The sequence below is a fragment of the Polyodon spathula genome, chromosome 3, assembly GCF_017654505.1.
Source record: "Polyodon spathula isolate WHYD16114869_AA chromosome 3, ASM1765450v1, whole genome shotgun sequence".
NCBI classification, from domain to species: domain Eukaryota; kingdom Metazoa; phylum Chordata; class Actinopteri; order Acipenseriformes; family Polyodontidae; genus Polyodon; species Polyodon spathula.
In genome coordinates this window covers 45,644,607-45,667,948 of record NC_054536.1, presented here as the reverse complement: position 1 = coordinate 45,667,948, position 23,342 = coordinate 45,644,607, and the positions used below count along the sequence as shown (strand labels likewise).

The following is a 23,342-nucleotide window of genomic DNA, read 5'->3' as shown; positions in this document are numbered from 1 at the left end:
CAAACAATTTTTTGTTCATTAAGTTACATAACATGAAATAAATAGGCTCCGTTAAGACTCCCAGTGCATCATTTGTTACATTTGAATTTGTTATACATAGTTTAAACTATATAATAGGAAGGGTGGCATGACATGGAGCATAGCATGGATTTAAACTGGCGAGCTCAAGTTATAGGGCACGTCTTGCCTTTATCGGATGCGCCACTCGGGAACCCCCATTTTTTTTCGTTCTTTATTCTGGCTTTAGCTGAGGCACGTTTTAATGTGTCCATAGCCTCTTGGGCAGATCAGGGATTTTTTTTTTTTAAATGCAAGGTACTGGAGGCTACCAAATTTGTAAATTCACTGCACTTCTACAAGACAAATAAATAAACTACAGTAGAAACTATATCATATCCAAGGAGTCCATCAGATATGTAAAAATGTCCTACCTCAGGGAGTCATTGTACTACCGTGTAATTGCTTTGTTAATGTCAGGGCATTATAAATGAACAATGGCAGGTACATCAGTGTGTCTAAAACACCAAAGTAAGTTACTGATTTTCTACTGTACAAAGAAAATCACTGAAAGGTCTGGTATTTCCCAGTACCGCCCATCCTGGAGGGTCTTATTGCGCTTAGAAAATTGGTAATTGTTACAAAAACAGTTTGGTTGTTTTAATTAGGTGGATCAATGATATCTATCTAGGTGAAAAGCCACTTCTACTGGTACTTTTTATTTCCTAGTCATCTATTGAAAGTTAATGTACCCCCCTGCAAAGGGTACTAGCTAATGAGATGCCGGGAAATAAAAAGCCCATTCTAATACAAAACAAAACACTATAATACAGTATTTGGCAATTTACAAAACGGCATTACTAAAGCAACTTGACTTTTTTTTTTTTTTTTTTTTTTTTTTTTACAAATTCCTCACCCTCAGTTTGAGAAGAAAATAAGATGCAAAGATACAACCTCAATTACACATATAAGAAAACGACATGTGGAGACAGTTTGCGGCAGTCTGCTATCACACAGAGCATTGCAGCTATGTGCTGCTTCTCATTTCCAGTCGTGATTACTCGCACCTGTTTCTCTCCTTTTTTTTGTAAACTGTGGTATTGCTTGGCATGTCGAAAAGCTGGTACTGTTTGTAGAACAGAGCCTAATACTGAAACCCTGAAAGCTCTTTGAGTTCCTCAGGAAGCTAATGAGGGTCTTTTGAAAATGGCTGCCTCTATGTCGGATGAGTCGCGATTGGGCAGTGATGTCTTTGTTGTTTATTTCTTTATATTTATTTATTTATTTATTTATTTATTTATTTTAATACACACATCACTATACTCTTAAATTTGAAGGAATACGGTATATTAATCCCTTGTTTTATTTTCTTGTATTCAACTTGTTTAAACTGGGCAGTTAAGTGAAGTGACAGCTTGTGAAAAGTGAAACTCAATTCCCGTTTTTTTAAAATGTTTTTGTCTGCAACTGAATCCAGTTTGTCCAACTAAGAGCTGAATTTACTGTTTAGATCCATGATAAAATGTGTATTGCTCAGTTTCCATTAGAACTGTTCAGTTGGTAACGTGCAAATCGCACATGCCACAGATCCATCAGTTAAGGGTCTTTTATCTTAGAATGACCAATTATTATTTTTAGAAATTTCCCCCCAATTTGGAATGTCCACTTGTGTATTTTTTTTTTTTTTCTAACACCCAGCACAGACGTTCTGAGGGTGTGGAGTGTCCTCTGATTTCAGAAGCCTAAAGCCAGACTCGCTTATATGCCAAGCAGTCCAGAGTCCAGAGGTGGGCAGGCTACCGATCCAGGAGAACAGAGATCAGCCATGCTTTTTCTTTTTTTTTTTCTTTTTTTTGTCGAGTACCCCTGTTTTTTGCCAGATAAATCTTTTTTGGTGTAAAGTGAAGGTACAGTTAGGCACAACAAATGTCAACAAATAAAATGTTAGCAGAAGCGGCAAGAGGCAGTCGCCATAGCAACTAGTAGCAGTACTCAGTCAGGGACAGTTACAATGTTTGTGGAGTTGAAAAACAATCTGCAGGCTCTTGGCAGTTTAAAGTCTTGCGGCAGTTCCAATAATTTATGACTTAGCTTGGCGTTTACCAAATACAACTTTAAGTGAAAGTAAATGTCATTTATACATGTATTTTGTACTGACCTTTCATCAATACTTCACATTAACAATTTCTAACATACCTCCTGATATTTTGCCTTACTTTTCTTGTGCTAATACGTGGCTTTGATCATGAATGGTAAGTCTGTCATTTTCAAAATGGAGCTAATAATAATAAAACAATAAACAAAAACACACACAACACTATGTCAACGATTTATCATTAAGATCTTTACCATGACCTTTCATCCTCTCTTATTATGCAGCTAAAGTAAAACTGGCTAGCATAACGAATGTTCTGACTGCATTATTCTACATTTTGACGCTGATTTTGTTTATCAGCATTATAAAAGCTCTTAAGGTATATATGGTCAGCTTAGGGTGTGGTTTGATTAACTTAAACAGCTGGGATTTTTAGAGCATTTTACAGCATTTGTGAATCACTCTGGATAGCACCAACCAACTGCTTATATCCAGTTGTCGTGTATCCCTGGGGGTATAGCTTGAGAAAATCAACCCCTTAGCCCGAGGTAATGTGCATCCACTTAAATAAAAGGAATTGTTCTAATCCTGAAGTGTCCCTATGCATTTACAGTATTGCATTGTTGTTGTGAACCCTGTGCTTAGTAAGTCTCAGGATGAATTGCAATGCACAGCTGCAGACTGAGTCTGTTATAGCCTTTAAACCCAAGCTGTGAAAATCTATTGAGGTACATCACACAGTAGTTCTCACTTTAAGCTGTGGATTGGTTTCCCAGTTTGATTGACACCTTGCTTGGATTTGAACAGCTGTTTGCAAGAGCCATGGGTTTCCAAGAGGTTGTAGAAAAGCCAAGAATATGAGAACATTACCTAGACAATGAGACTGAAGGGCTACATGAAAAGATTCTGAGTATCAGCTGACATGTTTTAAGTTCTAAGTATGTGTCACCGTCCAGAAACAGACGTTTTGTGAGACAATATGTGCGAGAGCCCCTGAAGCCATTTTCTAAATATTAAATCACATTTAAAATATTCCCAAATGCAACCTTGGTATATTCAAAATAATATGTATTTACTGCATATACAGTACTAACCATAATAAAGAGTTATACTGGCTTGTTGTACCAGATAGGAAAATAAGAGAAATAGCTTGTATTGCATTGCAAAAAAGCTATAGTCCCTCTCACTCTCTCTGCTAAACTGTTACTGGTACATGGAATAAAAAACAACCTAATGGTCTGTTTTAACCTGCACAGATGAGAATATTCTCTACCCTTTGTAGTAGCATAATTCACTGTAATCTATCGTTTTAGCATCCACAATGATCCAAATACAGTACACTTCACAGGTTATCATACAGTACTAGTGTAAATTGCACAAAAATTTCTTATGCAATATATGTTGTAAATATTGCATATTTCCTCAGTTGTGTGGAGGAGGATGTGAGTTCTCCTACAGCAGAGTTTCTTGTATTTGTGATTTATAATTCCCATCTGAAAAGTAATTTTGATCACATTTGAAGATCAAGACAGTGCATTCTACTTCTCTCACACATACCCATGCCATGCAGTAATTTAAATAGAGGTCAAAGACTACAGTAACCCCATGTGTAATAGCACAGTCTCTTAGTCCTTATTTACTGCTCTCCAACATCGAACACCTCTGGAAAATTCACTGCAAGTGCTATACTATTCAAATTATTAAATTTTTGTTATTTCAAACTACATTTTCAGGAAATGTAAGCCCATGTGTGTAGTTTTTTTTTCTGGTTTGTTTCACTTTGTATGTCATACAAACCAAACATCTTCAGCTCTTTTCTAGCTACAACATCTGAAAGTACATTTTCCATTCAGATCTGTCTAACAGCACGTTTGCACCTTTTGAAAATGTCGTGTCCGTGTCGTCGTCACCCCCCCCCCCCCCCCCCCTGGCAATCTGGGTTGTTTTATTTCTTCATGTTTGGTATAAATAAAGTAGGAAAAATGCAGGTTAGCATTAAAAAATGTGCCCTTCAGTACCATACCCCTTGCTCTCCACAGTTTTTGGCAAACATTTCTGCAATTTTGCATTGACCCTGCCACATAATACCAAAGGAGGAATGATTTAATCAAAGGTTCATGGAGTGCACAACAAATACTGAAGTTCTGAGATGAGAGAACAATATAGCCTCTTCACCACAAACAGGTCACACTCCTTTCCTTTCAACAGATACTGCACATGTGGTTAGGTTGCCACACTGATACATAAGTCTCAGGTTTCTTTGTTCTTGTTAATTTAAGAAGGCACAGAATCATGTTGATTCATTTATAATGGACATTCTATAAGGGAAAATGATACAGTGAAGCCTCGGGTGATTGGGAGTAAAAACTGACTAGTCTGTTTTATTCTTAATTAGATATACAGTAGCCACATACCGTCAAACAAAAGCTACTTCTTTAAAGAAAGATAAGAACTTAGTTTACTTGGCTTAGTGTAAATCAAGTTTGAGTTCTTGGACCAGCTACACGGAAAAGCCTCTGCAATTCTTCTTCTAAGGACATCATGAGAAGGTATATACAGGTACCACGAGCAGAGCCTGGGAGCACCAATAACTATAATTCTACATTTGAATCAAGACCTTTCTTGAATATTGGTAGGTTGACTGCATTTGAGGTAAATCAAGATTTATTTCAGGCAGGTCTGTTGGATGTGGATGGATACAATTAGTAATATGCACTATAAATATAAAACTGCAACAATTATAGCTGTTTAGCAGGATTGCCAAAAGTGACAGCCTTGAATAGACTATAGCCTTTATTTCCTGGAAATGGTTTGTATGTTTTGTGTTTTCGTCAAACCTTGTGGTTACCTTGACGAGATCAGTTAGAATACAGTAGTGTCCAGCATATATAATTTCAGTAGTCTGAGAACTTGGGAGATTCAAAAGTCTATTTTAAAATGTGTATGTGAGAGAATGAATAATTATCGTTGTTACTTGTACAATGTTTATATTTGTATGGCCCCATACAATAGTTGCAGAACATTGCTTTTTAGAGAGGTCTGTGTGTTAGACGGGTATTCTACTACCAAAGTACATTGAGAAATGTTTTTTTTTTTTTTTTTTGCTAAGCCTTGGCTGTTCTCCAAAAAATATATTTTTTCTTCCAAATGACAATATAATATAATAATCCATAGGAATCTAAATATTGCCTTATTTGTGGTTTATGGTAAAGGCACTACAGGTGTTACTGATTGTAAATAATGGGACAAACACTCCTGAGACAGTTTAGTTTTTTTATTTAACATTTTAATTTATACAATAGACAACATCTCTTCAGTTAGACATGTCTGTGTTATCTGAAGCATGGAAACAGCCATTTTGTGGCTTGGACCTTGGTTTCAGGAGACTGGGTTTCAGGCCACTGCATTGCACACCAAGGAGAATTTGGGGAGACTACTCATGAAAGTGCTTTTTTAATATTAAAATGTCATGTTATGGATTAAACAGTAATACTCAAATACAATAGTGATAACATAGTACTAGAAAAACAAGGAGACTAATCAGAGTGGTGCAATTGCACAATGCCAAACTGCAACGTTACCACGATAAAAAAAACAAACAAAAACAAACATAAATAATAAAACAAATACCATATTGATAGCTAATTTTCAACAACTGATCTTAGTAAACACATCTTAAAAATAAATATGAACGCATTAGGCCCTAATCCATTTTGCCGTAGATATGATAATCATATGGCAGAGCAGCCAACTAGAAATAAAATCCAGAATAAATCTGTGGCATGCAGTCTGTGTTTCCGTGATCAGAAGAACGGAGCCACGGTTTTTTCATGATGTCATTTAAAATCTAAAGTGGTTTGATGCAGCAAAGTTGCCTCAAACTTCGTCTGCCAGTCTCTCAGAACCAGGTTTGAAGCTACTGTTCCTGAAAAAGTGTCTTTGTGTTCCAAGGGCTTGAGAAAGAAATAAATTAGATAATATCACCATATTGTTATGTAATTGTGATCATGGGTTGTAATTTCAATGGGTAAAAATGTCACAACATTTTTCATGTCCCTACAGTTTATTACACCAGCCAAAGCACTTTTGAAAGAGACCTGCACCAATCTCTCTCCACATACCCATGCCTGTTGACATTGCATGATCTTTCAGATGATAGTCTCTAGAAGTAGAAAATATAGGCACGTAGCATTTGTGACCTGAAGTGGAACAGACCAATGCTTATACAGATTAAGTGATTTAATATCAATTTAACATTTTTCAAATGGTGTCGAAGCACACTAAATAAAAACTCTGCTAAACTGTCTCTGTAACATTTAATGAGGAAGAAAATTAAATGCATTACAGGATTTTTGGTTGATTTACAAATAATAATAATCAAAAAATTTTAGATATAGATAAATATATCTTTTAAGGATCAACCTCAGTAAGGTTTGCATTTTTATGTTTTTGATAAAGTCTAGACTGTTTTTTTTTTTTGTCTATAAATTTTACAAAGCTGTCTTGCACTGTTAAATCCTCATATTGACAACTGCTGTCAGGTATGCAGGGTTATGCAATTAACAAGGCATGCTTGTCTGTGAATCCATCCAGTAAAACACACCTAATCATTATTGCAAAGATGACTTGTAATACATGTGGGAAAAGTTTAACCTCCAGATGAAGGGGGGGGGGGGGGGGGGGTAAAATATGTATTAAATTAGCGTAGCTGAATTATTGATAGCGTCTACCGACACTAAGCTTGAACAAATTCTTTGAGTTAGATTTGTTTCAAAAGTTCAAAAACATGAAAGAAAAAAAAAAATCTTGGTTTTAACATCAGCTTGCTGCATAACAAAGTTTCAGAAAGTCTGGGTGGGCAGCACAGATACGTATTTGTTGAGCTTGTATGGGCTACCGATATACTTACTGGTTCATCAATTTAACAACAAGAACAATGTATATACTGTATAATATTATAATATCAACTGTCGGGAACCTTGCACTGTCATTTGCATTTGTATTTCTAATAATAATAATAGTAATAATATGTAGTGGGAAATGTAGCGAGTAGTGTAGCCTGATTTACTACCATTGTTTTAAAAACTGTACCAAACATTTTGACTGGATAATTTGTATATTATTAACCTAAAGACTTTAAGTGCTAGTCTGTTAACTCTGTTTGTAGACTATAAGGAAACTTGTATATTATGTAAGTATGTGTGTATATATCTTTCGGATAAGATGTGTGACTGCAGCAGCAGTTGCATTTGTCACTCCTATCCTCGCTTTGGATAAAAGCGTCTGCTAAATGACAAAATAATAGTAGTAATAATAGCATTCTCTTCTTCCTCTTCTTCTTCTTCTTCTTCTTCTTCTTCTTCTTCTTCTTCTTCTTCTTCTTCTTCTTCTTCTTCTTCTTCTTCTTCTTCTTCTTCTTCTTCTATAATAATAATCAATATGATGCTACTACTATGATAATATTATATATTAATTATTATATATATATATATATATATATATATATATATATAATATATAATTTATCAAAAATGTTTATCAAATAATATAGCAGATGCTCATTAGTTTTGCTATGTTGCTCCGAAGCGGCTGTTGCTGTTATGGGGAGTGTCGACTGACCAAAGGCAGCTACATAAAACGGCTACAGTAAGTATATTTGTAAAATAACATACAGACTGAGACAATCTAACAGTTTGATGTATGTTTATTATTATTGCTACATTATTACATCAGTATATGTACTGTGTATTTTTAAACATGTGCGCTGCATTTGTAACCTGAAAGCGGTATTAATTAAGTTAATGTTATAGAAGTATCACATTTTATTATTATGTTTTAAGAACAATTAAACATCAAACATGACAACAAACACAACCTCTTGCTTTTACTTGTAAACATTTTTTGTACTCTCAATTAACTGTAATACTTGTAAGTCGCTCTGGATAAGGGCGTCTGCCAAAATTTAATAGCATTTTGTGCCCTATGACAACATGTACAGCCACTTCCGAGTATATCTGTACATGTTGATTAGGTGCTGCTTGTTGTCTTGTTCAGGTCTTTAAAACTCCCACATTTATCTAATGAGATACCATATAACTTCTTGATGTATTGGTACAGAAATAAAAGTCCTTTGAGCTACTACAGTGGCTAGTGACATTGATAACCAGGTAACGGAAAAAAGCAGTCTCAGTTTCCCCTTTCACGCTCAGCATGTGTAAATAATTAATTGCTGATTCGGTTCCAGACTAATTTATTGTTGAACTAAAGTTAGAGACGTGAATTCAGGTAATAGAGAGATAGATGCCATGGAGATATGAAAGGCACTATTAGTTTTCACATTGCTTTACTTCTGGGGAGTAAATTACATTTAATTGTCAGTGCTTTCTTCACAACATGGGATCAGGGATCAGGCTTTTATTTGCAGTGCTAATTTACTGTGTTTCTGTGTAGTCTGATATACATGTAGAACCTTATGATGTTTCAATAAGGTGAACAACACATGGATATGTCCAGGTCTGTGGATACTACTTTCTTGAAAGTACTGTGCTGCTTCTTGTACTTAATGTACCCCAGGCATCTATATATATATATATATATATCGGCAAAACCAGACACCCTGTTGTTGAAAAGGGTGAGTCCTAGGAAACTTAATGAACAGGCTCACAGGTATCTGGCATTTTAAGTTTAATTTAGTATTATATTCATTTTAGCTAGACAAAGGTGTCCTTTTTTTTTGCAGTTTTTTGTGTTGAATTTCATGCTATGGTTTCATCCATCTTTGTATTTGTAAAACATGATTTGCCAAATAAATACAATAGAAGTATGCATCCAGAATATGTATGCTATACTGTCGTTTCTCTGAACTTCTTTTTTGAAATCTAGCCTAAATGTATCAAATTTTATATATTAAAACATGTGTAGTTTACTCTGATTTATTATTATTATTATTATTATTATTATTATTATTATTATTTATTATTATTATGCAAATTATTACAAATCTACGTCCTCACAAGTTTGATGATCAATTTATTTCAGAGATGACAAAATAATTTAAAAAAAAATTCTGTCAGAGCGAAATGCCTTAAAATATTTCATTTTATTTTTTACTTTTATATTCCGTTGTATCTAAATATTTGTGCGTTATACAGCATAAACTGTTATTACAAAATTGGTCACAAGCAGAAAAGCAATTTCGTGTCCTTTTGCTACTGGTTTTGTAAAAACTAATAATTTTATTTTTCTTTAACAAAACATATTACACTGTAATAAAGACACAAATAAAATGTGTTGTGTGGAGGAAGGAAAGATGATGAGCTAGCCTACTGTCCTTGAGATTTCAGGGGAAGCAGGTGGTGGGTTGTACACTTTCTGGTCTCTGGGAACAATATACCTACACCTGACACCAGGACATCAATTGGTTCCATAACACCTGTTTTGGGCAGGTGAAATCACTTTATTTTACCTGGTGCAGGCTGTGGTGGGGGTGGTGGTTTTTGTACTTGTAGTAAAAAGTTAAAAGGTACTGCATTGGTCATCACGCAATACAAATGCGTACACGTTTATTCCTTTGTGTATTGCAATATTGTACCTGCCATCATTATTTTAAAATGTTGCAGCTGATTTGAATTGAAACATTTTATTTCAACCACCGTATGTCTACTTATTATCTGAGACACCTGACTTTATTCATCAAAGTGTTGGTCCCAACATTCTTTACTAAGTATTGTTTCCCCGACAGTTCTCCAACTGTTTTTGATTCATCAAAACATTATTTCACGGCAACTTTTTCATGGTCCAAAAAAATCGCTTTAACCAGATGTTTGCCTCATTTGTAAACATTGACTACAACAGTGGAAGTGCAAATGGTTCATTACGTAATTTAGATTATTTGGGACCATTATACAGTCCGAGGTAGTTAACTCTGTCTCTGCTCATTTAACAAGCAGGTATTTTGTAAAGGGTTATGCCCAGGTTCTACCTGCTCCTGTATCTTACACTGGAAGAATCATAGAAAGAGGAATGCTTTTATTTTTTGTAAACATTGAAAGATAACATATCTTAAACTAGAATGCGATTTTTTTTTTTTTTAAATAGAGCTCTCTTTCACCACTCATGGGATAGTCCTACCCAGTGTTCAGATGTTCTGTAATAAACAGAGGGCTTGACTGTCCCACTTTCAGCACCTAGTAATACTAATACCTTTTCCCAGCATGCATGGTAAATCCGGGGCAACCACATACGTACAAAAAAGGTAACGGAAAAAAAAAAAAAAAAAAAAAAAACTGGAAGCAGTGTCTTACAATTTTATGTTGCACTATCCTGTTCACTAAAAAGTAACGAAGCAAATATGATCTAACTGAAATCCTTGGTTTATCATACTGCTGGCTCATTTGTCCATCTGGGGAGTGGAAGAAAGCCAGACCAAGACAAAACTGCTTGGACAGGGCACTAAAAAACAACGTGAAACATCTTGAAAACTGTACTACACAATTAGGCTGTCACTATTGTCTGCATATGGAAAAAATTATATATACACTACCAGTCAAAAGTTTTAGAACACTTCCATTTTTCCAGTTTTTATTGAAATTTACGCAGTTTAATGTCTCAATGTACTCTGAAATTAAAGCATAGAACAAATAAACAATTGGAGATAAAAAAAATAAATCATGGAAGTGTTCTGTTTAACAAAATTTAATCTAAATATTTTACTCAAAGTAGCCACCTTTTGCAGATATAACAGCCGAACACACTCATGGCATTCTTTCTACAATGGAAATCAAATATTGTTCGGAAAGTTCTTCCCAACACTGTTGCAGAAGTTCCCACAAATGTGTTGTACTTGTAGGTTGCTTTGCTTTCACCCTTCTGTCCAGTTCATCCCAAACCAGCTCGATGGGGTTTACGTCTGTAGACTGTGCTGGCCATTCCATGATTTGAAGCCTACCATTTTGTTCTTTTCTTCTAAGGTAGTTCTGACATAGCCTGGAGGTATGTTTTGGGTCATTATCTTGCTGTAGGATGAACCCCTGACCAATTAGGCGTATACCAGAGGGTATTGCATGGCGCTGCTAAATCTTGTGGTAGTCGTTTTGTTCAGGGTGCCACTCACTCTGTGCAAGTTGCCGACTCTGGATCCAGCAAAACAGCCCCAGACCATCACACTTCCTCCTCCATGTTTGACAGTTGGTGTCATACACCGAGGAACCATCCTTTCGCCTACTTGACGGCGTACAAAAACCCTGCGTGATGAACCGAAGATTTCAAATTTTGATTCATTGGTCCATAAGACCTTCTTCCAGTCTTCAGTAGTCCACTGGTGGTCTTTCATGGCCCAGGCAAGCCTCATTTTCTTATTTTGCCATCTTAGCAATGGCTTTCTTACTGCCACTCGACCTGTCAAACCTGCAGCTTGAAGTCTTCTCTTCACTGTTGAAACTGAGACTTGCTTACTTCGACCAGTGTTAAGCTGTGCTTGAAGCTGTTGTCCTGTGAGCCGCTTATCACGCAAGCTGTTGACTCTCAGAAACTTGTCTTCTGATTCTGTTGTGGCTTTGGGTCTGCCAGACCTCTTCCTGTCTTTCCTCCAGTTTCCAAGTGCTTTTTGATGGTGTAGGAAACTGTACTCACTGACACCTTGGCTTTCTTTGCAATTTCTCTAAAGGAAAGACCTACACTTTTAAGGGTTATAATGGTCTGTCTGTCTTCCTTTGTTAATTGCCTTTTTCTCGCCATTATGAGAGCAATATACTACTTCCTGCAGTACAATACTGTCCAAATAATGCTTAAGAGGGTGTATTAACACAGTCTGTTCCAATACTGCTTTTATACAGACAAAGAGTTTGTAAGTAATCAACAAAAGTTGGGACACCTGTAGGAATTGTTAGCATCAACAGCTGTAAGTTGTTAACCCATTACTTGTTCCCTGAAAAAGGCCTTTTTGTATAACTCTGAAATGTACATTATTTTTCAATTTTTGGTAACCTAAACTTTTTTTTTAACCTCTGGCAGTTTACCGCTTACCTTTGTAACATTTCAGGTTATTCACTGGACTTGAACTGCTTAAATTTCAATAAAAACTGGAAAAATGGGGGTGTTCTAAAACTTTTGTAGTTTAGTATATATTGTATGTGTGTGCATTTTTTTTCTAAATTTAGTTCTTCTGGACCAGGACAAAAGTCCTGGTTAGCATTGCCAGCATAGTGGCAGCCTTCAGACTGCAGGCAGTGAAAAGGCTCCTGTATGCCGAGGAAGGCGCTTACTGGAGAGGGATTTATTTTCTGAGAAGAGTAGGAGGAATGGGGATAGGTCGGAACTTGTTCTTAATTGATTTTTTCAGGTTAGATAAGACAGGTCTCCCCACTTCTTATGTTAATGTTTTTAAAATGTGGCAGATAGAGTGGAGAGGGAGGAGGGGTCAGTGACAGGGCAGTCGTTACTAGAGGAGCCCCTCCTTCTTTAATCCCCTTTTTCTACATTCAGTTTTTTCAGTCGGGGGTGCTGTGTGGTAGTTTTGTCAAGGCTGGTGTAACCTGACTGGCTCATCTGAGAGAGTCAAGTCACCACTGTTGGATCTCAGCAGCTGAGGTTGCTGGGCTGGCGCTTGGAGAGGCTGGCTGAGAAAGTGATTAATGAGCTCAAAGCTAAAGGAGGCTTTGGGGAAGGGCCTTGCTGGGGGGTCAGATCAGGAAGGGGACCCCTTTTTCCCTAGTTTTTTTTTTTTTTTATTCCCAGGTTTAGGTGAGGAAGAGGGCAGGGAAGGAGCGAGAATAGGGAAAGTGGAGAGTAAAAAATATAGCTCTCCACACAGCCGAGGGGAAAAAAAAACTACATGAGCTGTATGTTAAAACAGTCCAGTCCAACCAGCTAAAAGGGACTGCAGACACAAAATAGAGAAGCCTTTTACAGGTAGTGGAAGAAAGAGAGCCGGTATAGATGGTGTTGTACAAACTGTCATTAACAGAAAGAGCAGGGGACGTGCAGTGGAGGATCCTGCACTGTGCTGTGTCTATGGGAAGGTTCTTCCACAGAGTGGACCTCAGCATTATTGCTGTCTGTGGGGAGATAGTATTCCACACGTTCAGTGACTGTCAGGCCGGGATCATTCTTTTACCTTTGCAGGTCCAATGTAGAGGCCTTTACACTGCATAGCCGTTAATTGCAATAAAAATGCAGAAACCTTTAAATAGTACCCCTGGAGAGTCTGATCATATAGTCCAGCACAATGCCCTTCAAAGTCATCTCTACAACATACCATACAATGAATACACATAAAACAAACAGCAGGTTATGGTGGTAATAGAACCAAGAGGGAAATGCGGTGCAACAGGTTTACCTCGTAATAGGTAGATACACAGGAAACAGGACCTCAAGCACAGCCTCAGCAAAAATCCAACAGAAAGCTGCCTTAGCTATGGCCTTTGCTTTGCATGTATTTATAGCATGATCAACTAACATTTTCCCAGTTCCTAAGGTCCCATCTGTTACAGACTTCAAGCTGCACTACAAGATAGCTGCGGTACAATGTGATGTGTGTCGGGGTACCATAGTTCAATTGATCATTGCAGGGTGACATTTCCATTACAAAATGAAAGAAATCCCCTTAGAGTAGATTAAACATCTACTTTTGAAAGTGTTGGGAGTGTGCTATGTACCCTAATGAATCTGTAACAATGTTCAAATTCCATAATGGTTGGAAAATCTCTTGAGTTTATTTTTTGTTGTCATTCATCACATCGTTCTGCAGTGAAGACCCTATGCTTGTGTAAATGTATAGTTTTAGTTGTGGGATTAGATGTGTTCAGTGCTCTGTGCTTGACATTAGTGGTGCTTCTTCAAATTAAAATCATGCTAAAAAAAGCCTTAAGTTATGCTTCTGGGGCCAGCTGCAGTTTTGCATTTTCTGTAGACAACATTATGGACCTCAAGTGGAACAAAAGGTAGAGAAATGATGTTGACCGATACCTACCCACAGTGTTGAGAGGATTAACCCTTTCCCTCCCTGTTTGTTGATGTTGTGTATGCTGAACGATTTGTAAAAGAGTTGTTCCAAAAATCGCACTCAAAGCTTATCAAAATTGTATAATCACATGATTTTGGGGTGGTTTTTGTAACTGGCTGTCTTACTGTGGGCCATTTTACTGTTTTACATGAAAGAAAGTGATCTTATTATCTAACTTAAGATGAAATGACCCATTATACATTGTGTGGTGGTAACGTCAAGGACTAAACTGAGACCATTAAACACATTTACTGTACATAATGACCTGCCGATTCAAACCCAGGCTTCCAGAGTTAAAAGGCCTGCTGCAATTTCTAGCCACTCTAGTTTTTGTCATTGCTGAAGAATATTTCCGTGTGTGTGCCTTACAGTGTACTATGCCTATTGTACTTCTCCTCTCTTCGTGATCCAGCTTTGCTATTAATGTTATTTCTTTCCTACAGGGGTGTGTGGCTGTTGCGGTCCTCTGCGCCCTCGATACAAGCGCTTGGTGGACAACATATTCCCAGAAGACCCAAAAGTGAGTGCACAACCAGATGATTACAAATCTAGTTAAAATATATTGTTTAGCTTTCCCTCCGTTATCTCTAGCTGCATGGATTAATAGGTCAAGCAGTTTTCTTCAAGCAATTTTTTGAAATGCCGTATTTGTAAACCTGAATCTGTGATATAATTATGTCTGATTCCAAAAAGGTTTACTTAGTCTGTGTAGTGTTCCTGAACGACAGTGTACTAGTTTCTAGCAGATGGACATCATTTGGGTTGGTACCTTTATGACTTGATTTCCACTAGGCAATAGAGACAAAAATAATGTTCTTATAGCGATAGTGCCCTCTCGATGAAGGCTGTACCGCGTGGTAGTTGACCATGACTGGAGTATGTCCTGGGCTGACGGCTAGGGCGGTAGAAAACCATATGTACCATATGTACCATAAAATGATATGTACCATAAAATGATCTAGACAAGATTCAGAACTGGGCAGACACATGGCAAATTACATTTAATAGAGAAAAGTGTAAGGTACTGCACGCAGGAAATAAAAATGTACATTATAAACATCATATGGGAGATATTGAAATTGGAGAAGGAAGCTATGAAAAAGACCTAGGAGTTTTTGTTGACTCAGAAATGTCTTCATCTAGACAATGTGGGGAAGCTATAAAAAAGGCTAACAAGATGCTCGGATACATTGTGAAAAGTGTTGAATTTAAATCAAGGGATGTAATGTTAAAACTGTACAATGCACTAGTAAGACCTCATCTTGAATATTGTGTTCAGTTCTGGTCACCTCGCTATAAAAAAGATTGCTGCTCTAGAAAGAGTGCAAAGAAGAGCGACCAGAATTATTCCGGGCTTAAAAGGCATGTCATATGCAGACAGGCTAAATGAATTGAATCTGTTCAGTCTTGAACAAAGAAGACTACGTGGCGACCTAATTCAAGCATTCAAAATTCTAAAAGGTATTGACAGTGTCGACCCAAGGGACTTTTTCAGCCTGAAAAAAGAAACAAGGACCAGGGGTCACAAATGGAGATTAGACAAAGGGGCATTCAGAACAGAAAATAGGAGACACTTTTTTTACACAGAGAATTGTGAGGGTCTGGAATCAACTCCCCAGTAATGTTGTTGAAGCTGACACCCTGGGATCCTTCAAGAAGCTGCTTGATGAGATTTTGGGATCAATAAGCTACTAACAACCAAACGAGCAAGATGGGCCGAATGGCCTCCTCTCGTTTGTAAACTTTCTTACGTTCTTATATCTTAATGACAAAAACTAGAGTGGCTAGAAATTGCAGCAGGCCTTTTAACTCTGGAAGTGATCGATTTTTAGGTTGTAAATAAAAATCTGTCATTAGGAAATTTGTTTGAGTATTTAAGGTTTATACTGGACAGTTTGTATATTTTGGTGTTTTGTACATCCTTCCACAGTAGCTACTCTTTAAACTGTCACTGACTTGCTTGTGGTTTGTTTCTTCATTAAAAGAGAGAGTTGCATATTTCGGATGCTGTTCATCATGATAATTGAAAAGGTTTTTGGTGACAGCAGTCTCTGACCCTCTCTGTGTCTGCGAGCAAAATGTAGCTGAATGTTAAACCAGGCTATACAACAAACCTTTACGAGTGTCTGCAGAAAATGAACATTTCATTTTATTTCATTTCAATTTATCGTGATGTGCTGCTGTGTTTTTGCTTTCATGTCTAATTATTTTAATCACTGCTTTCAGTACCTTGTTGGAACTTTGTATACTCTGAGTCCTTCATAATATTACAGTTTCTACTGTATGGGGGGTTATTAAGATGACTGTCTATCCCTGCTCTTATTCCTAAGAAACTCTGTATGCTATTCTGCTCCTATATTAGCCGTTCTTTTCGTTGCATAGATCTATCTGTGTTGTATTTAGTTGATGTGAAGTTTCATTCTCAAAGTTGAGATTTTTTCCCTTTTCTGTGTTTGTTCTACAGTTTTAGTCTAGCTCGGGGTTTTCAATTTGTTTTAAGGTAGATCTCATCGTGGCTCATAGTGCTGAGGGTGGAAAGTGCAATTTTGGATGGTTTAAGCATGTGCTATACGTAGTGGTCTGCTTTTAGATGAAAATAATCTGTTAGTGGGACTCGAAACTTTATTTCGGCACTCTACGATTTGACTGGCGGCAGGCATTGGTGCAGTAACCGTTTCACTTCCTTGTTTGTTTAGTTACTGAGCTTTTTTGCTTCATTATAGCCCTTCATTAACATTATTTACTTTAGTTTTCAGGGCATTTTTCTAATGGCATGCTACACAAAAACACAGTGTGTGTTTATTTTAGTTTTTTGTTCAAAGTTTCTTGAATGCAACTGTGACTGGAGTGGATAAAGAAGGGAGTTTGAAGCAGGTATTTCAGCACTCAATCCTGGTTAGAGTAGTAGTTTTACTAAACAAAAAAAACAAAAAAAACAAAAAAAAAACATGCAGGGTCAGGGCGTGAGAATTAATCAAAATATAAAAGCAGGATCAAGTTGAGGGCGGAGCTGTACTGTTCGGCAGCCTTTCCCTCGCTCCTCAGTTGTTAGTCCTGTCTACGAAAATAAACACACAGGTTAAGCTAAACCTCCCCTCCACATCTCCCATTCATGAATTCGAACACCAGCCTCGAAGTAGCCCCCAAACAATGCAGTTTCCTTTGTACTCACAGCCACGCCCCTGAGATCAATGAAACACCTATCCGCGAATGGCAGGTTTTTTTAATAAACACTTGACCTGAGTGACTGGGTTTAGCGTACCTGCACTGTTGCCCCACACAAAGATGGCGTCCCGGAAAAACATGACTTCCATCACAGTCACGTAATCTTTGCATGGGGATCCTTGGCTTGACCCACCGCCCTCTGTTGGTCGGCAGGCTGAATAAAAACACGAGACCGTTTTCTCCTATCACAGCAACTGTTCATTTTAAGCACTTTTTTTACACAATAGTACTCACACACATTTGATAATCATGACACCTGAGGTTAGCATATTATGCTGGTGTTAATATATACAGCCCCTCTGCACTTAAGCATTTGTGTAGCAGCTAACAAGGGCTCAGCTGATATCCCATCATGCCTTTCTTCTTAAAGGCATACAGCCTGTATACATGAACCCCCAATATCTCTGACAAGCACCTGGGTGCATATTTTTACAGTATTTTGATGCATATGTATAGCTATTGTTTATTATCGACTTACAGTACAATAATATGACATAAAATGGACTGAATGATAATATGGAAAAAATATTCATAATATCTTTAAATAAAAGAAGCCATCGCAAATGTGGTATTAGGTGGCTGATCGCACCGGTCGCCGGCTTATTTAGGAACCCCTACGCTTTTCTGTTTTCTTCAAGACTGTTGAGCTCTGAGTTGTTGTCTTTCATCAGCAGTAGACAGTTTGGAGTCGTGATGCTTTTCTGTACTCCTGCTAGTATTATTAGCACTACTAGAACCAGTGTGGTGTTATTTTGCAGTATGTGTTAAAATGTGGTACACCATGTACTGCGCTTGCCCAGTCATGCACAAATGATTTTTGCTCAGAAAACATGGAAACATCCATTTGAAAGGGGTACAATGTACTGAGCAGGGGTGGAAAGTAACAAAGTAGAAATGCTTTGTTACATTATTTAAGTATTTGTTTTCAAGATCTGTACTTTACTTAAGTACTTTGTTTTTGGGATATTTGAACTTTAACTCTTAAGTACTTTTTGTTTAGAAAATATTGTATTTTTTACTCCACTACATTTTCCAGAAGCATCTCATTACTCGTTCTTTCAGCACTTTGGGTGCGTTCACGATGATCATTCTGCACAGAATCTGACCAATTTAGCCAATGATCTTCTAAGAATGATCTCTGTGACGCACCCATTGGCTAAATTGGTCAGATTCTGCACAGAATGACCTCCGTGAACTCACCCACGGACTCTTGCGCTGGCCAGGATTCTGATTGGGTAAAGCAGAGCCGCAAGCACAGTGTCTGCTTGCTTTGATGATGACATAGTATGTTGATGCCCAACCATATGCCGTTTTTTTTGATTTTTTAAATAACCAATCAACAAACAGAACTTTTAGCTGCGGAGGATGCATTAGTAGTTTAGAAGAGTAACAGGAATCTACAAGCAGTTTCAAAACCGGATTTTACATTTTTAACATTTGATCCTAGAATTGTTTCAGGAATTGTGTTTTATTTATGGATAAAGGTTGTGACTAAAATTTTAATTCTTGATTTGAGATTTAAATTAAGCATTTGAGCCTGAAGGAGGGGGTTTAATCGTGTGGTAATGCCCTCTTCGTGCAGTTACAATTACATGCTGAAGCCAAAGGCGAGAAGGCTCCTGAGGGCTCAAATGCTATTATAGAATATAGATATGTTAAACAAAATTTAAGTGTTTTATGTTTCTCTAATAGTTTTATCCTGATGTTGTGAAGTACTAGTTTTTGTTGCTAAGCGTACTCCATGAGTAATGAATGCGGTTTTCTCAAAAAACATCCGTGGTCTGTTCAGGCTCTTTGGTTTAATCCAAGCGGTGGAGCCTGTAAGCTACTTCCAGTTGTGACGTAAACAACAATTTAATACAGGACCGTATTTAATTAAAATGTTCTAATTACATGCAGCTGTTTTGTGAAGTGTTATCGATTTTAACTTTGTTTTTTTTTTTTTAAATAGGATTTAAGTGCATGTTTGTGCAGCCAGATAAATGTCAGTATTTACTGTTAGGCTAGTTTTTTTTTTTTTTATGTGTTATTGGTAATCGTGCTGTTGTGTTCATACTTTTTTTTAAAATCACAAACAGCAAAATAAAATATTTCAAGGCTTTGTTTTCATTTTAAATCTGCAAGTTTGGTTCCTCCTCCTCTTTTATATGGTGTCTGTGCTGTCTATTGCATTATTCCCTCAAGGTGCGCCACTTGCCAAAACAAAAAACATCTCTGAGACAGCCACTTCGAGGTAGTGTCTTCAGTTGTAATAAATGTCCATGTCGTCATGCTGCAGCATAACAGCTTGTGTGATCTCCATGGACATTTTGCCTTAGGCATGCTTACTGCTTCTTGGTGTTATATTTGTTATAGTGTTGCTCAGAGGACTTGCACTGTGATTTGTGGAGTTTTTCGAGGCAGTAACAGAGGTTTTGCATACATTGTTTTTGCAGCTTACATACATCCCCTGCAAAAAGTATTGAAACAGATGAAAACATACAAAATGAATGACCCCATGTTACGGTAAAGTATGAAATTTAGTCCTGGGGAACCATTTTCGTGTGACATCAGCACACGCTCTTCTATCGGTTAAAAAGTAACTGAAAAAACCTATAGTCCAATGCCCTGATTTAAAAAAATAAAATAAATAATAATAATTATTTAATGTATATATTAACAGTAGAACCGCCATGCCAGTCAATTTGACCGTCTTATGGTTTAAAATGTAATTAACCCTGCGTTAGTGAATCCCATGCGCATGTCTGTTCTTGACTTTTCTTAAATATATGGAGTAAATAACCAGACTGTGTTTGAGCAGCAGATTTACAGAAAAAAAGTTAATATAAATATAATATAAATATAAATATGCATCCCAAGAACTGCCAGACCTGTCGTATTGACTGTGTTTTACAATACATGATTTTTTTTTTAATATAACATACAATATTCTATTTTTATATATACAGTATACAAGACACATCTTCTTCCACCTCTAGGCCACATCACTATGTATTTCACTGTGGAATGTGGGATGATGTGGCTCCATGCTAATCCTTTGCAACTCGTATCTTTATTGACGTGCACAGCGTGCGGATGTAAACAACTGCGGATTACAACATTTTTTTATAGACAATATCACCAGAATCTTTTCGAGAAATTTTGAGATATTATTTTGTTTTGTTTGAGAGCAATGAGTTACGCCCGGCTTCAGACAGATATTTGCCCTGACTGGATTTGTATAACAATAGCTTCAAGATGGCCACTTACTTGGCAACTCACCTGGGAGCTATCAATTTTTCGTTTGATACAAGGAATGTAACGGAGAAAATATCAGAAGGAGACAAAGCTTTGGCACAAACATTTCAATCACAATACTGCAAAGCTACACTCAGTGTACACACATCAGGTAGGTAAACAATAATAAAACTTCTCATGTCTGTACCCAATATGAAACGGCAGTATGTCTATGTGTGAAAGTACATCTTGTTGGATTGTGTTGTTTTGAAAGCGCCATGCATCCTGTACATAACAGGAATTTAGTTACATTTTCTTTTTTACGTTGTATCTGTGTGGGTTGTTATTCAGGGTGTATGAAGTACTTTCCGTTGCTCAAAGTATTTGCGTTACACAGCCTATTATTATTATTATTATTATTATTATTATTATTATTATTATTATTATTATTATTATTATTATTATTATTTTGCTGACTGCAGGAAGAGCGATTTAAAGAAAAAAAAAAAGGTAGCAAAGGGCCCATTATGTCCATTGCAATGCGCTCAAAAGGAGTGGAAATAATCGGCAGTGGGACCAAAGGGGCAGGGCGTACTCGACCCGGCTCTACTCACTGGCATTCTGGGCATGTGGCTACATATCTCGACACATCAGTATGAAGACCTACCCAATAGAATCGAGCCAATATCCCTTTCCTCATCTTCTCGGCTCCAAGGTGCCCCGCAAAAGGGATATCATGCGGAGGCCTCATGACCTCGGTCTGACAAGATGGGGGAACCAACAATTGTGTTACAGGCTGCCCTGTGCCCGCGGCTAGGTTTACCCTATATAGTAATTGTCCCTTGATACTGAAGTGTGGATATACTAGCGCCCTAGCGGCATCAACATCCATACCTTCAATAGACCGGACCTGCCCCCAAGCTTGCACTATTGATGGGTCGTTATGTTGTCCCCACACTATGTCTGCGCTTGAGCACCACAGGTCCGATACATTGAGAGGGGCTGGAATAACCTCTGCCTTAGCTGGCCCAGATGGACCCCTGACCTTGTGGCCACCATGACACACCACCCAGGAGAGCTGTCCTAATTAAGGTTAATCAGACAAGGCCCCTGTCGACCATTTTCCCCACGCTTACCAGTTTCAGGTGCCCAATTGCACGCGGCCATGTCACACCTAAAACATATAGGAGGGACAGAGGGAGCATAGGTTAGAAATCTGTCCCGCTGCTGGTATGGCAATGGAGCAGGGGCAGCACTTCTACCCCAGCTGGGGGCCAACTTTGGTCTCCATGGGGTGGAGGCAAGGGGGCCAATGGGGTCGGCGTTCTCTGAGGTTTCGGTCCCGGGAACAAGGGTGGTGGTGGTGGTGGTGCTGGAGGAGAGGGAGGTAGAGGTTGGCTACTAAGAAGGGCAGGGACCGACAGGATCCCGACCAGGGCAGAAGTCAGAGTCTTCAAAATCTTCAGCCAATTTGACCGCCTCCTCCAGGGTGTCAGGGTAGTGACGCCGTATCCACGCCTGGGTTTTGGCGCCGACCACATGGCAGAATTGCTGAACCACAATGGCTTCCCCCATCTGTTGGGCGGTCTTCTTCCCGGGTGTCAGCCAATGCACAACCGCACAACCTATGTGCAACCATCCTGGGGCGTGTCTCCGGGGCTCTCCAGTATTCCTAACCGCACCTGGTGAGTCTCTGTGGTTATATTAAGTCGGCGGAGGATAGCCTGTTTGATCAGGTCGTAGTTGGTGGCGTGATGGTTGCTCATGGTTTGGTAGGCTTCCTGAGCCTTCCCGCTCAGGCAGGGTCCCAACGGGTTTGCCCAAAACTCACTCGGCCAAGCCTCCGCGGTAGCCAGCCTCTCGAACGCCACCAAATACGCCTCCGGGTCATCCACCGCCAACATCTTCATCACCCGTGCCTGCGGGGGCAACATCAGTGGTGTTGCGGTATGGGCCATCGCTGCAGCAACAGCCAGCCCTACCCGTTCAATGAGCGCCGAGTAGCACTCCTCCCTCCTTCTATCCTCTGCATCGTGCCTGCAGCAGCTTCGCCAGTGCGTTGCGGTCCATCCTGGATCTGACACCACATGTGGCCAAGTGGCTGGTGAAGGGGAACAGGTGTAGCGGTGATGCGGTGCAGGAGTGACAGACAACGGTAATCCAGTGAAAAGGTGCTTTATTTATAATCCAGGTCTGGTGACCGTCAAATAATAAATCCCCGGCAATACACAACAATGTGTAAAGCGTGGGGATAACAAAAACAGGGCTACAGTCCCGAACAAAAACAAACACACGGTCACCAGTCCGGGGTGAGTGCAGACGTGCTTGTGGTGGGTGAAGACACGAGTATTTCATGACGGTTTTGTGCAGTGGTGATCCGGATCGTGCTGACTGTCAGCGACAGCTCCGGATTTGTGAGTTAACTGTCTGGTGGTGCAAAACACAGACAATTACTGGACAGACAAAACACAACACACAACACGTTCTTCTTTTCTCAGTGAGAGCTCCTCTCTCGGTCCTGCTCTCAACTTCTTTTACCCAAACGAAGGAAAAGATCAGCGTTACCCTGGCCCCTATATGTAATTCCGCATGACATCTAGGTAAACGGTTGCAGCTGCCTTATTACTTGCAGCTGCCCCTTGTTTACCTTTCAGGTCAATACGGTCTTAAAACAGAGTCTCACTTCTTTCCAGGCTAACCGACTTCCAGGTCCCGAAAACTGTCAGGCCAGCCCTTCCAGATACTTCTCTTCCCTTTCTTTAGTGCCCTCACCGGTTGGGAGGGAGATTTATCACCAGAACTCCACGC

At 38.6% G+C, this 23,342-nt stretch overlaps 1 protein-coding gene across 4 annotated transcripts in view; it reads left to right on the top strand.

The window, feature by feature from the left end:
* Window positions 1-23,342, top strand: part of efr3a (EFR3 homolog A (S. cerevisiae)) — a 273,730-nt gene that overhangs the window by 51,090 nt on the left and 199,298 nt on the right. For 3 of the 4 annotated variants that reach the window (XM_041245312.1, XM_041245313.1, XM_041245314.1), the window contains exon 3: window positions 14,537-14,613. In XM_041245312.1, coding sequence (XP_041101246.1) covers window positions 14,537-14,613 — 77 coding nt within the window. Of the gene's footprint in view, window positions 1-4,408; window positions 4,725-14,536; window positions 14,614-23,342 lie in introns of those variants that run through there. The other variant, XM_041245311.1, reaches the window with a different exon arrangement.